The sequence below is a fragment of the Odontesthes bonariensis genome, chromosome 20 (assembly GCF_027942865.1).
Source record: "Odontesthes bonariensis isolate fOdoBon6 chromosome 20, fOdoBon6.hap1, whole genome shotgun sequence".
NCBI classification, from domain to species: domain Eukaryota; kingdom Metazoa; phylum Chordata; class Actinopteri; order Atheriniformes; family Atherinopsidae; genus Odontesthes; species Odontesthes bonariensis.
The window spans coordinates 29,942,203-29,956,289 of record NC_134525.1 but is presented as its reverse complement, the minus strand read 5'-3'; the positions used below and the strand labels follow the sequence as shown (position 1 = coordinate 29,956,289).

Here is a 14,087-nt window from a genome sequence, read left to right as displayed (position 1 = left end):
CTTTTCCCGACTTTGTTGCTGGCCAAGATTAACAAATCCCATCCACTGGTTGAAGATTACTGGGTTTTCAGGGAAGCTGAAAATAGTCAACTTGCCCTCCCAACCAGAAACACATCTTCTCAAAGAAATATTGGAAGCAAAAACAAAGTTCTGTGCTCTGAAAAGTTCTAGTGGATCATTTTGGCAAAAGTATAAATGCCTTTTTTTTAATGCTTAATTTGCACTTTGCCAGGTCTATAGAGCCTATCAAAGGAGTGATGAGTGGCTGTGGCTCGCCTTCTGGGTGTGTGTAATGTATGTGCTTGTGTTGTGGCAAAAAGAAAAAGTTGAAAAAAAAAATCCTTAAATGCTAGACAGACAGTCAGGACACTCGTTAGTCTTGGAAATGAATTCCACTCCATTACCGTCATGTCCTCCTTTCTGATTTTGAAACAGAATCCTTGTGTTGTTGTTATTAATTATGCTAAATAATTCCTTTTTATGCCATTTTTGGTAAAAAAAACCAACAACAACAAAACGCTAATTTCGGTGCCTTGCCAAATGTCAGGCTCACCCGCCGCCTATGCACACACTGCCTGGAGAATTTCACCATAACAGGAAATTTCAATCTATGTGAGTTGAAAAGGTTGCTGCATGAAAATCCTAAAGCATCCATATACCTCTTTATTTTTTGGCATTGGGTGTGGTTTAGGATGATAATACAACATTTTAACACTGCAGATAAACCAGAAAACATGAAAAAAGAAAGTATGCAATGGGACTGCATATTTTTCCAGTGCACTGTAGAAGGATGTGATCTGAGCTTCTGTGTGATTTTTTTTTTCTTCCCCTGTGACTGATGTGAAAAACAGGAACATACATGGAACAGATGCTCACTGCCACACATTGCTAGTTTTGATCTTTTTCTTTACTGACCTCACTAAATGTAGCTCTTATTGACCAACCCTCTTAAACTGTGTTGCCAGGTGACAGAGCGGGAGCTGAAGTCTGGCGGCTCCAACCTGCAGGTGACTGAGAAGAACAAGAAGGATTACATCGAGCGAATGGCCAAATGGAGGGTGGAGAGAGGGGTGGTGCAGCAGACTGAGGCGCTGGTCAGAGGTTTCTATGAGGTACATATGTCAGCTCTTACATGGTTTAGAATGGTTTGACAGCCACATGGTTTGAAACTAGAGTTGCCAACCGTCGCTTGAAAAACGGAATCGTCCCGTATTTAGAAACAAAAGCACCTGTCCCGTATTGAGCTGAAAGGGGACGCACTCAAAAATAGTCAGTATCATGCCAATGGAAATGAATAACGGGGCTTTATATGAAAATGTTCGGTAAACTTGTTCCCAGGCCCTGTCCTGCTCTGTTTTCTGAATGCTTTTACAGAACCATGTAACTCTCTGAAGCCACTTAATGTAGATTTTTAGCACCACTCTGCTACAAAATAACAACAACACGGCAGCTCTGAGCTAACAGCACAATAGTATGCGTTCATTCATTCATTGGTCGTAAAGTATCGGTGCAATAAAGACAGATAATAAACGGATATAAACGGATCTCCAGTGACCTAAATATCTTCCGAAGGACGCCGATTTTCACCAAACTGTTATCGGTGAGTAGATGAACGTATTTTATGCCAGAAATAAGGTCCAGGTTTAAAAAAATGAACTTCTCCTTTAAGAAAGATACTTATTTTATTCAGTTAATTTTGTTATTTTGTATTAAATTGAATTCCTGAATAATATTTTGTTTTCCATGTGTTCATGTCACTCAAAAAAATATGCATCTAATTCAATTCAGGTTCGAGTTAAATAGTTAAAAAATCGTTTCACTCACAAAAAAAGGGGCTAAAAAATTCACTAAGCCAGGAAGGGTGAAGGCAATCGGGTCGGCCGGCCCTTCTAATGAGGTGTCCCTTATTTATTTTTCAGGGAGTTGGCAACCCTATTTGAAAGCCACCAAATTGAAATAACTCAATGTCTCCCACACAGGTGGTGGACTCCAGGCTGGTGTCAGTATTTGATGCACGGGAGCTGGAGCTGGTCATTGCTGGGACTGTAGAGATCGACCTCGGTGACTGGAGAAGCAACACAGAGTACAGAGGAGGTGTGTATCAGACTGCTCCTCAGCACCACAGCATGCTACTGATCTAAGCATCTCCCTCTCACTATAAGGAAATTAAATTGAAAATGAATGATTTTAGTTAGCATACAGTTTTTATTGGTTTCTGATTATCATGCCACATGAACATAAACTGACTGCCCGACACTACTGCAGGTTACCATGACGGCCACATCGTGATGCGCTGGTTCTGGGCAGCTGTGGAGAGGTTCAACAATGAGCAGCGTCTCCGTCTGCTGCAGTTTGTCACAGGGACGTCCAGCGTTCCCTATGAAGGCTTTGCCGCCCTGCGAGGATCCAACGGCCTCCGGCGCTTCTGCATCGAGAAGTGGGGCAAAGTCACATCACTACCCAGGTATCTCAACTTGTTCTGCTGGAGCATATTGTTTTTTACAGGTAGCAAAAACGGCCTTTTAATTGTTTTGTCCAAATTGCTCCGTTTACTATCATACAAAACCTAAAGAGCCATTAAGTGTCCTCACGGAGACACCTGAAAATATTTAGTCACGGTCTCGAATAGAGAGCTTAATTTAGAATCAAGCTCCTTTACACAAAACTTTTAGATTTCACAGATCTGCTCTCAGATTGAAGATTTATATGACGTTAATGGAGACATATTATGTGACTTTTTAACAAGTTAGCACAATTTCCTGAGGTTTTATTCAAATGCATGAGATCTGCTTTGGTTGAAATATCCCTTATATCGTTATCTGCAGTGGATTGAAGCGTAGACTTTAAAGTATATAGCCCTGCATGAAGATGATAAGGAGAGCCAATCTTTTACCAGAAAATCAGAATCCTCCCTAAATAAATACTTATTCACTTTTTAAAGCTTCATTTGCAAGGTCTTCAACAACTATCCACTCCTGACCATGACACATGTCTGTAGTTATTTAGAATCAATCAATAAATACCAAAAAAAAAAAAAACTTATGATAATGTAGATGATCAAAAACAAAAAAAAAAATTGTAAAATCAATCTATTGAAATTCTGTTTTATGTTCAATTTTATAACCTATTTTGCCAATGCTACTTCATCCTAAATCAGTTAAATTGGTCTGAGGTGCACATTCTTCCTTTGTAAACACATGTGTGTAGGAAAAGGTTTACTGATGTTTCTTGTGTGTATTCATACTTTATGCAGGCCCACACTTAACAGCAGTTTTGATAGAGATGCAGTTTGATTACCTGAGAATGAGAATTGGCTGGTTTTCTCTAAACTGCAACTTAATTATCTAAAAAAATTACATGATTTTATGAATTCAAAGATAATACAGATTATTATGCATCTCAAAGTTATCCTAAATGATAAATCGAAGTTTGACTGTACTTATGTAGCGCTTTTCTTGTCTAGTTAAAGGAGAACTCCGGGGCATTTGAAGCGCAATCCCATTGTTAGAGGTTGTCAAATACTGACAGTAGGACACAGACAGGTGCAAATCTGCGCTCCCTGTGTGGAGATCGCGCTGTTTGGGCAGCCTGTCATGCGAGGCTAATACGTGGTGGCTAGGGGCAAGCGCTAACCCTTCCACGTAAAACAACAATTTGCACACTGCAGAAACGTCACACCACTTTATAAACCATCCGACAATAAAGTCACAAGCCTTACCATCAAAACCATATGCATGGTTCTCACATTACTGGCATGGGGACGTTACAAAACAACTTTATAAACAGCATGTCACTCACCGGCTGGTTGTACGCTCGCGCATGTGAAAGCCCAAAAGAGTCGATGGACGATAATCATATAAACAAAACAATTATCTTCTCTAGAAAAACTGCGTTCAAGTATTTAAAACATTAAAACAATATTACTGGGCATGTATTGTTGTAATGTTTTAAAGTGGTGTGACGTTTCTGCAGTGTGCAAGTTGTTGTTTTACGTGGAAGGGTTAGCGCTTGCCCTTAGCCACCACGTATTAGCCTCGCATGACAAGCTGCGCGAACAGCGCGATCTCCACACAGGGAGCGCAGATTTGCACCTGTCTGTGTCCTACTATCAGTATTTGACAACCTCTAGCAATGGAAACGCGCTTCAAATGCCCCGGAGTTCCCCTTTAAGAACATGCAAACTCCACACAGAAAGGCCTCAGCCAGGAGTTGAACCTGGAACCTTCTTGCTGTGAAGCGACGATGATTCATTTATTAGACACATTTAATTAAAGCAACTAACAAATGAGGACCACATTTCGGGGGGATTCTGACCTATGAATTAACTTAATAGGATTTAAATACAAGAAAGATTAAAAAAAGAGAGAAGAAAGAAAAGAAAAGAAAAAAAAGAAAGAGAAAAGAAAAAAAAAAGAAATATCCCTTTGCCTAAGCACAGTGATGTGATAATGGTTAGTTTTTTGTTCACAAGTTGGACACACTGTCACGGTGGCTGTCGTACAATCGACTGCAAGTGACTTCAGTTTATATCATGCGGTGTGTTTTAGTATTGTTCCTGTAATTCCTCCTGTCACACCAATTACACTCAAGCTCTGTACATCAACTTCTCCATCTAGACATCATAGACATGTCCCTCCAAGCGGCAAAAACATTCAATATGGCGGCTGCTGCTCGTCTTGGGAATGAGAGTACAACAATTGAATATTTGCTTAGATTAAAAGTTGCTGGTCTCAAAGGATTTATATGACCTACTGAAGAATCTGTGGACCATGGACATTTACATCTGGCCAGAAATCAGTTTCCCTATCCATATACATAGCTCTTTTCTATGCTCTGTATATTTGAACATTCACAAAGCATAGACAGAAATACTGAAAGTCTGGATGTCTGGTCATGCTTCACAGCAACCAGTGAACATTGTGGTTCTGCATTTTATCGTATTCAAAGCTTTGCAATGAAAACTGTAAGCATGCATGCGATTATAGTGTAGATTCCACTTCTGCATCCTATGTTTTTACACTGTAAAAAAGTTTTGAAGGTTTCTAATGGGACCTTTTCGTATTTAATTTTCAATTCAATTCATTTTTATTTATATAGCGCCAAATACAACAAATGTCATCTCAAGGCACTTAGATGATAAAGTCCAATTCAAGCCAATTGGAATTCAATTCATTGTAATCATAATTATTCATAAAATAATCCAATGCGTTCATATAGAGCCAATTCAAAAACAATTTTCTAGCTAACGAAACCAACAGATTGCACTGAAACTTTGTCTTCAGTCCAATCTCCCGTCCTGAGCGTGCCTGAGGCGACTGTGGAAAGGAACGACTCCCTTTTAACAGGAAGAAACCTCTGGCAGAACCAGACTCAGGAAGGGTGGCCATCCGCCTCCACCAGCTGGGGTTTGAGAAGACAGAAAAGGGGGGGGGCCACCGCGACGGCGGCACTGTAACACCATTCAAAAGATGTCTGTTGGGAAACACGAGTTAATGACCACAATAATGTCACATGTGCATAATATCATTTGAGAAATTAAACAGGGGAAAAAGAGAGTAAAGTGAGGAAAGGTGTGTCAGATGAGGCCCCCCAGCAGTCTAGGCCTATAACAGCTTAACTATGGGATGTTTCAGGATCACCTGAGCCATCCCTAACTATAAGCTTTATCAAAAAGGAAAGTTTTAAGCCTGGTCTTAAAAGTGGAAAGGGTGTCTGCTTCCCGGACATTTACTGGCAGCTTATTCCACAAGAGAGGTGCCTGATAACTGAAGGCTCTGCCTCCCATTTTACTTTTAAAAACTCTGGGAACCTCAAGTAAACCTGCAGTTTGGGAGCAAAGTGCTCTGTTAGGAAAATATCTTACAATGAGATCTTTAAGATATGATGGAGCTCGGTCATTAAGAGCTTTATATGTGAGGAGAAGAATCTTAAATTCTATTCTGAATTTAACAGGGAGCCAATGAAGAGAAGCTAAAACTGGAGAAATATGATCTCTCCTGTTAGTTCTCATCAGAACTCTGGCTTCCTCAATTTGTAGTGTTGGGAAAACATTTTGTGTGCAAGCCTTGTGATTATTACTAAAAAAGCAGGTTAGAATTGTGGTTTAACTACCCATCAAAATGTTTTCAATAAACATAATCTGAAAATATTTGGAGCAAACTGTTATTAAGTCAATCTCTGCAAATTTCCTTTTCAGAATGCTCCCAATGACATTAGTGTGTCTACCGTACAGTACGGGCCAAAGCAGTGCTGTGATTTTTCCCATGAAATGCAAAAACATTGCAGTCAAACTGATTCTAAAGTAACTGGATTACTTTCTTGGATAAGTAATCAGTAACTATTTACTAATTGCCAAGTAACTTGACCGACACTGATTCAGACACCCAAATATGTTCCCTGAGAAACAGAAAAAATGCTTGCTTTTTTTATATGTCCCCTTTAAGGAGATTGTGAACATGTCAGTCAACATTCTGTAAAAGCAGCCACTGACACTGAAATATTTCCCAGCTGACAGCTGTCTAAGGCCTCACACAACAAAAAGTAGAGCCTGTGTCTGGCACTGTGGAGCAGTAGAATGATCTGAGAAGCAGGTTCATTTGACATCAAAAGTGTGAGCTGACTTCAGCACCTTTCAGTCTCATGCACAAGCTCAGCTAAAGGGTTATTTTGGTACTCTCCCTCCTCTGCAGTGCAAGTGGATGAGATGTTACACAAGGCGCGTTCCTCTGACCTTACAGTAGGACATAGATTCGGTGAACAGCAGTTAAAATGAGAGCATACTCGGCAGAAGCAGATATATCGGAGCTCAGGTTTCACTGCAGACCAGGTAGAAACGCCAGAGTTTGATTCATGCTACAGATGGGATGGATGTGGTCTGTGTGAATGTGTGCATTCATCTCCAGTAGACTCCATCACTGTAACGCTCTTTTAACTGGACTTCCCAAAAAGAGCATTAAACATCTGCAGCTCATCCAGAACGCTGCTGCTGGAGTTTTAACCCGGACTAAGAGATCTGAACACATCACAGCAGCTTTAAAATCTTTACACTGGCTTCCAGTCAGTCACAGAATAGATTTTAAAAGCCTGCTGATGGTTTACAAATCCCAGAACGGTTTAGGGCCAAAATACATCTGTGATATGTTCAGAGAATATAAACCTAGCAGAGGTCTTAGATCCACGGACTCAGGTCAGCTGGTCCAGTCCAGAGTCCAGACTAAACATGGAGAAGCAGCATTTAGCTGTTATGCTGCCAACAAGTGGAACAAACTGCCAGTGGAGATTAAACTTTCACCAAATGTGGACAATTTTTAAATGCATGAAATATCTTTTAATTTATCTGGACTGTTGCTTGTTTTTAAATTCATTTGAATGATTTTATTTGTTTCTCTTTATATTCTTTTATGTATTTTAATGCTTCTTCCACTCCCTGCTGCAATGCTTTTATTTTATGTAAAGCACTTTGAATTGTTTGTACATGAAATGTGCTATATAAATAAATTTGATTTGATTTGATTTTGAGCCATTTTGTCCAATAAATGTTTCAAAGTCTGAAAAGAAGTTTAAGCAAAACTGAACTGATTTGTATCAATGATAAAAATGTGTGGAGGATTGATTCAAATGATCATGTGGGTCCCTCCTGTTTGTCAGAGAATGGAAAAATCGACTCAGCACTCTTTAAGACCACTGCCTGTTTGTCTCTCTGTTTCTACCGCAGGGCTCACACCTGTTTTAACCGCCTCGACCTGCCTCCATACCCTTCTTACACCATACTGTACGAGAAATTGTTGATCGCTGTGGAGGAAACCAGCACGTTTGGCCTGGAGTGAGACAGACGAATCAATCACTGCACCCCTCTCTGTGTAACACTGGCTGGGCCAAAACGAGGGAGGAGAGCAGCCCTGGAGGTCCAACATGTCATTAGATTTGTGAATTGTATTGGACAAAGTTTGGTGATGTGGATATATGTGCGTCACTGTTGTCACTGTTATGGTTCTGTGTGTTAGTTTCTCACTTAGCTATGAGGATCTTTATGATTGTACTCAGCACTGAGGACGTCACTGCAGGACTACAGCTATTTTTATACTAATCATTTTGAGTGGGGAATGTGAAACATTACACTGGCTTTTTAAAAAATATTTCTATTCAGTCCAGCGCACCCAAATAATGGGTATATAATATCAAGATCATTTGTTGCATGCACCAAAATGCATCATTCTTACAATGATTGAAATAATATAATAATAGAAAATTAAATAAAAAAAAAAAACAACAGCAAAGAGCAATGTACAGAAGTTAGGAAAGTAACAGCAACAATGAAAACAAGATTTTACTGAGATCTACCATTATTATGACATCTCAGTGCCTGTTTGAAACTAACTGATGCAGAAAAAATTGAAGTGATGATGTAATAAACAAGCAAACTGACAGTCTTATTATTGCTGTAAAAACAGAGAAAGAAAGTCAAACTATCAGAGCAGAACAGTAATTAAAGAAAAAAAACATTTATTCATGGGAAAAATCCTGACTGCGTCCTCACACAAACACAGCAGAGCTTCAGGTTTGACTCACTGAATGCTAAGTGTTGGAGAGAAAATAAGAAGTCTGAAAACACAAATCAGATTGCAGCTTTTGAGAAATTCTGATAATCCTTTTTTTTTATGTGAATTCACACTTGATTGCAAGTGATGTGTGCAAAGTTCAGCACACAAATCCTCAGGTGGTTTGCTGCTGTCATAATGTGGCCTGATCAACACAGACAGAAAAAGCTCATCAGTTGAATGCAAAGTGTTGTAGTCCTGATCCCAAAGGAGCAATCAAGTTTGGTTTGAACCTAGAACGTCATGTATTTTAGGGGGACTCCAGCGGTTCAGTAGGATCCCGTGTTAGCAGCTGAAGATTGTTAAGGTGCAGATGTAGAATTCGAAAGACAGACTTGGGTTTAACCTGTTCAAGGATTCTACACTCAGCAAGATGTTTAAAAGTCTTTGCTGTCAGGATCACAGAAAGGTCACCTTACTATTTGAAGTGCTCTGAGATTACTTATGTTTTGATTTGGGTGTCCAGAGTCCAGAAAACCTATTAACTGCACAGAAAAGGCCCAGAACAGATCCCTGAGGAACTAGTGAGGTGTGGCAATGTGATTCATGCAGAAGTTGGATACAGAAAGGATACATCAGTGTCAACAGGTTAAGCCATTCATACCGTTTCTCTTGTTTTGCTCTCAGTTGACCAACTAACAATCAAGTTTATGTTTCAAGCTTGGTTAGAAATGGAAATAATCTGGAACAAATTCTAATTCAACAGATTTACAGCAAATCCTCTAAAAGTTTCTGATATATCTCCTGCACATGTTAGGTGTAATTGAAAGTTACAGACGTTTACCAAATAAAACATAAAAATCATTGGTATCGTGCAGAAATGCCAACATCTGGAACGGCAGCTCCCTGGCCTGCTTCCCACTTTAGTTCAGTCCAGGGGAGAGGACAGCTGAAGTCAGACATTGTCTTTGAGTGGACAGCAATATTAAAGACCGCTCCAATAGTCCTCCAAGTTTTTTTTCGCTCTGCAGTGCTTCTAAACACAAAGATGCCATGTCTGCTGTGGGCAAAAGTAGCCATCATTTCCAACACAAGGGCTGTGTGGAGACTGGGAGTGATCACATCGACCAAATAAGCAGGTGCTTTGTGAGCATCCTGTTCACATTCTCAAGCTGGCTGAAGAGTCTGTTGGCCAGAGTGATCCTTCAGCTTTAAGCTTCTCTGGTCCTGCTGCTTGAATGGGAACTGCTCACACTCTTATTCAACTTATCACAAACTCTGTACCATCACCACCGCGCTGCTCTTTAAACAGAGCGGGTACACTTTAACCAGAACTGTCTCAAGCATTGTGACTGGTGCACAGCAGCATGTAAATCTCCAAAAGTTCACCGTCACTGGAGCAACTACCTGAACAAGCCTTATGGCAAGAACTTGTGACATGTACTGGGACCCATGAATAAACCAGTGTAATATATGCAATAGTCAAGACCTTGGCTCCAACATGTTCCTCAGGCTAACATGTTTCTTGGACAATGGCTGATTGCAGCGTAGCCCCAGCATCCTAAGCTCTTTGCTTTTATCTGTCCCACTAATGAAACTGTGCCTCTGTTACTAACTGCCTCAAATGGGGCCTGTGGGGTTAGTGGGTCTCAAGCCTGACGTGAGAAAAGTCCCATGATCAGGTATTTCCTTTGTTTCTTTTTCGTTCAAAAATAGAAAATCCTCTCAATGTTCGTGCTTTTGTCTCACTCGAAACGAGTCCGGTGCATTTTACACCCCCGCTGGTCACCCGCTTCTGGAGAAGAAAAAACACACGACGTGCAGGGGGTTTATTTTTCAAGATGGGGGAAGATGATTTTCAAAACAAAATTCATTTGTGTGAAATTAGGAAGGAGTTAACTTACCAGCCCACTAATTCTTTCTGCCCCTTTCGAACTCTCAATACAAGCATGTCAGCTACATCTCAACCTTAAGCAGTCCCTTTGCATTGTGGGTGACGTAGACATCATGCTTTGGCAAAGAAGAAGGTCTGAAATGAAAATAGATGACAACCCTGGTTGAGCCTTTTCATCACATTTTCATGTGTTAGTGTTAGTTGGTTAGGCTTTTAACTAGCCATAGAAGTTCTAACACAGTCTGTTTTGTAGGTGTAGCAGTGATGGGTACTGTGGTCGTAGTTGGATAACCAACTGTTTCAACTGACAAGGCTAACATTAGTTTGTCCCATTTAAGCATGAAGAGTTCATATGAAATTAAAACTTGTGTTGTTAAAGTCACACTTAAAGCATCGATCTGGTTGGAATATTCTGATTATTCCTAAAGATTTTCGTTTAGATTCAAATGACTGATCACAAAACAAATACGGACATAAAATAAACACATTATATTTATATAAAGCCACATGTACCTCTGAAGCCCAAGTTTGAGAACGTCTGCTTCTGTAATGACTACCATTCTACAGGACTTCCATTTTAGCAAAAGAGTTGCTCAAGAAGCAGTTTGCACAGCAAACAAACACAGAAACGTAGTGAGGTCTAAAGTGGCTAAGACATGTGATGGTACTATTTAACGGGAAAGTAGCTTGTTACTAAGAACCTTGGAAGGACTCTCCAATCTATCATAGTTTATCCAGATTTAAAAGCAATTTCCCAGGTACTGACATGAGATTGGACACATTCCTTTACAGGGTTCCCACGGGTCATGGAATTTCTGGAATATCATGGAATTTCATAAAAGTTTTTCCAGTCATGGAAAGTCATGGAATTTGACCATTTTGCATGCACAGTCATGGAATATCATGGAATTTTCTTAACAGTTGTGTAGAAGCAAAACTTGAGTGTATTTTGTTGCTTACTTTTTTGTTTGGTGTATAACATTGTTTCTTACTGGTTATAACTACAACGCTTCACCAGAGATGGTTTGGTTTCGCGCTGTAATGTGCAACATTCTAGAATGCAATATCTTCGAGCCCACTGAAGTCTGGCAGTGGTGGTTCGGCGTCAGTTGGCAAACATGCCTGGCAAATGCAGGTTCCAAGAAAGTTGGCTCGAAAATGACGATATCAGAGGCTGGCTATCGTGAATTGATGACCACAGAGCTAAATGTAGCGTTTGTAAAACAGTCATATTTCTGTCAAATATGGGAGAACACGCGTTGCGGAGCCATGCGACTAGCAAAAAACATGCTTCACGGTTGTGGGCGGTGAGATCATCGACCTTGTCACAGCCAAATCTTTTGAACGTCATTTCTTTTTACGGAAGTGGTCCTCGAAATGTGTTTTTTTGGGTCTGGAAAGTCATGGAAAATCATGGAATTTTATATCTGACTTAGAGTGGGAACCCTGCCTTTAAATTGAAATCAAATTAAGATAATAGCAGTGCGGAAAAAAACGAGTGCTGTCAAAGAAGCAAGGCAGAATTTGCATCCCTTCATGGAACAACTATTAATGTTTTCCTTTCTGTTAGACCTAACTCCAGACTTCAGTTAGCTATCTAATGCTAACCAATCTAAACCCTTATAGAATTACCATGAGACAATCTTTACCTGGCCTGAACCACACTGTAATTGCCATGTACAGATGTAGACATACAAAGCAAGAATTATTTAAATTCCTGTCACTGTGTGTGAAAAAATATTGTCTGAATGTTATCAGAGGTTTTTCAGAATTTCTGACATCATCATTATTGCCATGAAACAATGGGAGGGAATGATGATTTATTGTACTAACTAGCTACAGAAAGTATAATGATATTATATGAATGTGGTCATGGGCTAAAAAAACAACAGATATTCCAGACCACAACATATATGAATATTGGGCAAAAGAAATTCAGCAATCAAATGGATTAGCTTCATATAATTGTCTTACTTTTTGCCACTCAGAGTTTGAGCACTGCAGTCATTGTTAGGCGGTGAGGCCTTAACCATGCATCTCCTCTGTGTATCCACAAGGACAAAGCTGTGATTCAGTTGCATTCTCCCTCTTTTATTTCATGCAATCTTTTGTATTGTTATTTATACGCTTTGATATTTATAATTAAGGAGATGTTCTGAAAATCTCTTTGATTGGTTTGTTTGTTTTCAGTTTTTTGATTATGTGATAAGGAGCAGCAATGGAAGAGTTTGCCTTCACTTTTGAAGCCTTTGTGTTTTGATATGTGTGTCTTTTCTATTATCTACTAAGCATGGTGGTTATCTGTCACTCATTGCTGGAAACCGCAATTTTCTGTTTGTGTTCATCTCACAGAATTCCACTGTTGACATTCATCACTTTTACTGATGGCACTTTCAGTTGCGTTGCTGAGTTTTTGTTAAAAAAAAGAAAAAAGGAAAAAAAAAGGATTTTCCTCCATATTCCAGATGTCTCATTCTGTCATGCATTAATTTATTCAGGAAGTAATCCATGCTTTGGGAAGAGATTTTTGAATATTCTTTGATGAAAGTGTAAAGAAGTCTTGTGTTTAATGGTTTGACATGTTGAATATATACCTTGTATATCAGAAACACTGATATTTTATTGTCAGGTCAGAGTATCAGAATGATTAATACAAACACTCATCTGTAAATGCATTAGAAGGTGTTAGAGATATTTGAGTAACCAACAGACAACTCCTATAGAAATAAACTGTAGCCCCGTCGTTTTTTAAACACAGACTTTGGCAAATGGAATATGTGAATAACTGGATGGTGGCAACTTCTCTGGAAGGTAACACTGAAAGCATGTGCAGTCTTTTGTTTCTAGTAATGTATTATACACTATTGTAAATCAGTTCAAAGGGCACAGTTCTGATATGAACGGGTTTGCAAAACACTGAGACTGTGCTGCCAATCAGCCATACCATACAACTGTTTATGAATCTCAATAAAATGGTCACTTTGTTACTGCGCTACCAGGGTATGACATGTTTTTGTACAGACTGAAACTGAAAAGATGATAATATTAAAAAGAAAAAGTCATTCTGAACCTTCAAAGAGCCACGAGGAAGTGAAGCAAGTATACCACAGTAAAGTTCTAAGAACAACTTTTGAACTACATGTGCATATTTATTCAGAATGTGGATGTCTTCATCTCAGGCAGGAAAGACTGGGATCAAACTAACCTTCCAAATGTTAACCAACCCTTCAATATGATTTGAGAGACAGGGGTAAGACCCAAAACAGAATCAGGTTAATTCACAAAACTCAAAGTTTTCCCCAAAAGTATTTCCTGGCTCCGAGGGTGAATCTCGACTGAAGCTCTTGGGGAAAGTGGCATGTCAGTGTCCGTTTCACCAGGTGAGTGATTATTCTTGAAATTTCGGAGGAAGGGAAGTAAACTCAGCTGACCTGCAATTGGGCACGAACAGGTTCCCCTGCAGTCTGATCAAAGAGTCTGTTTTGGAACCTTTCTAACAAAGAAGCTCCTACACTTCCTTTCAGATCTCCTTTAGCATAGGATACACCAGGGGTTCCCAAACCTTTCCATGCCAAGGCCCCCCAAACAGTGTTAGCTTCTGGCCCCCTTTGCAAACCACAGACAATGCTACAAAATATATAAAGAAACATCAACTT

General features: G+C 39.6%; 1 protein-coding gene across 3 annotated transcripts in view; it reads left to right on the top strand.

Moving 5' to 3' along the window:
- The window catches only part of hecw1a (HECT, C2 and WW domain containing E3 ubiquitin protein ligase 1a), a 116,032-nt gene extending 102,603 nt beyond the window's left edge, over nt 1-13,429 (top strand). For all 3 annotated transcript variants that reach the window (XM_075452272.1, XM_075452270.1, XM_075452271.1), the window contains 4 exons: nt 966-1,112; nt 1,980-2,094; nt 2,266-2,464; nt 7,715-13,429. In XM_075452272.1, coding sequence (XP_075308387.1) covers nt 966-1,112; nt 1,980-2,094; nt 2,266-2,464; nt 7,715-7,826 — 573 coding nt within the window. In that variant the 3' untranslated portion in view covers nt 7,827-13,429. The remainder of the gene's footprint in view (nt 1-965; nt 1,113-1,979; nt 2,095-2,265; nt 2,465-7,714) is intronic.
- Nucleotides 13,430-14,087: the final 658 nt, after the last annotated feature.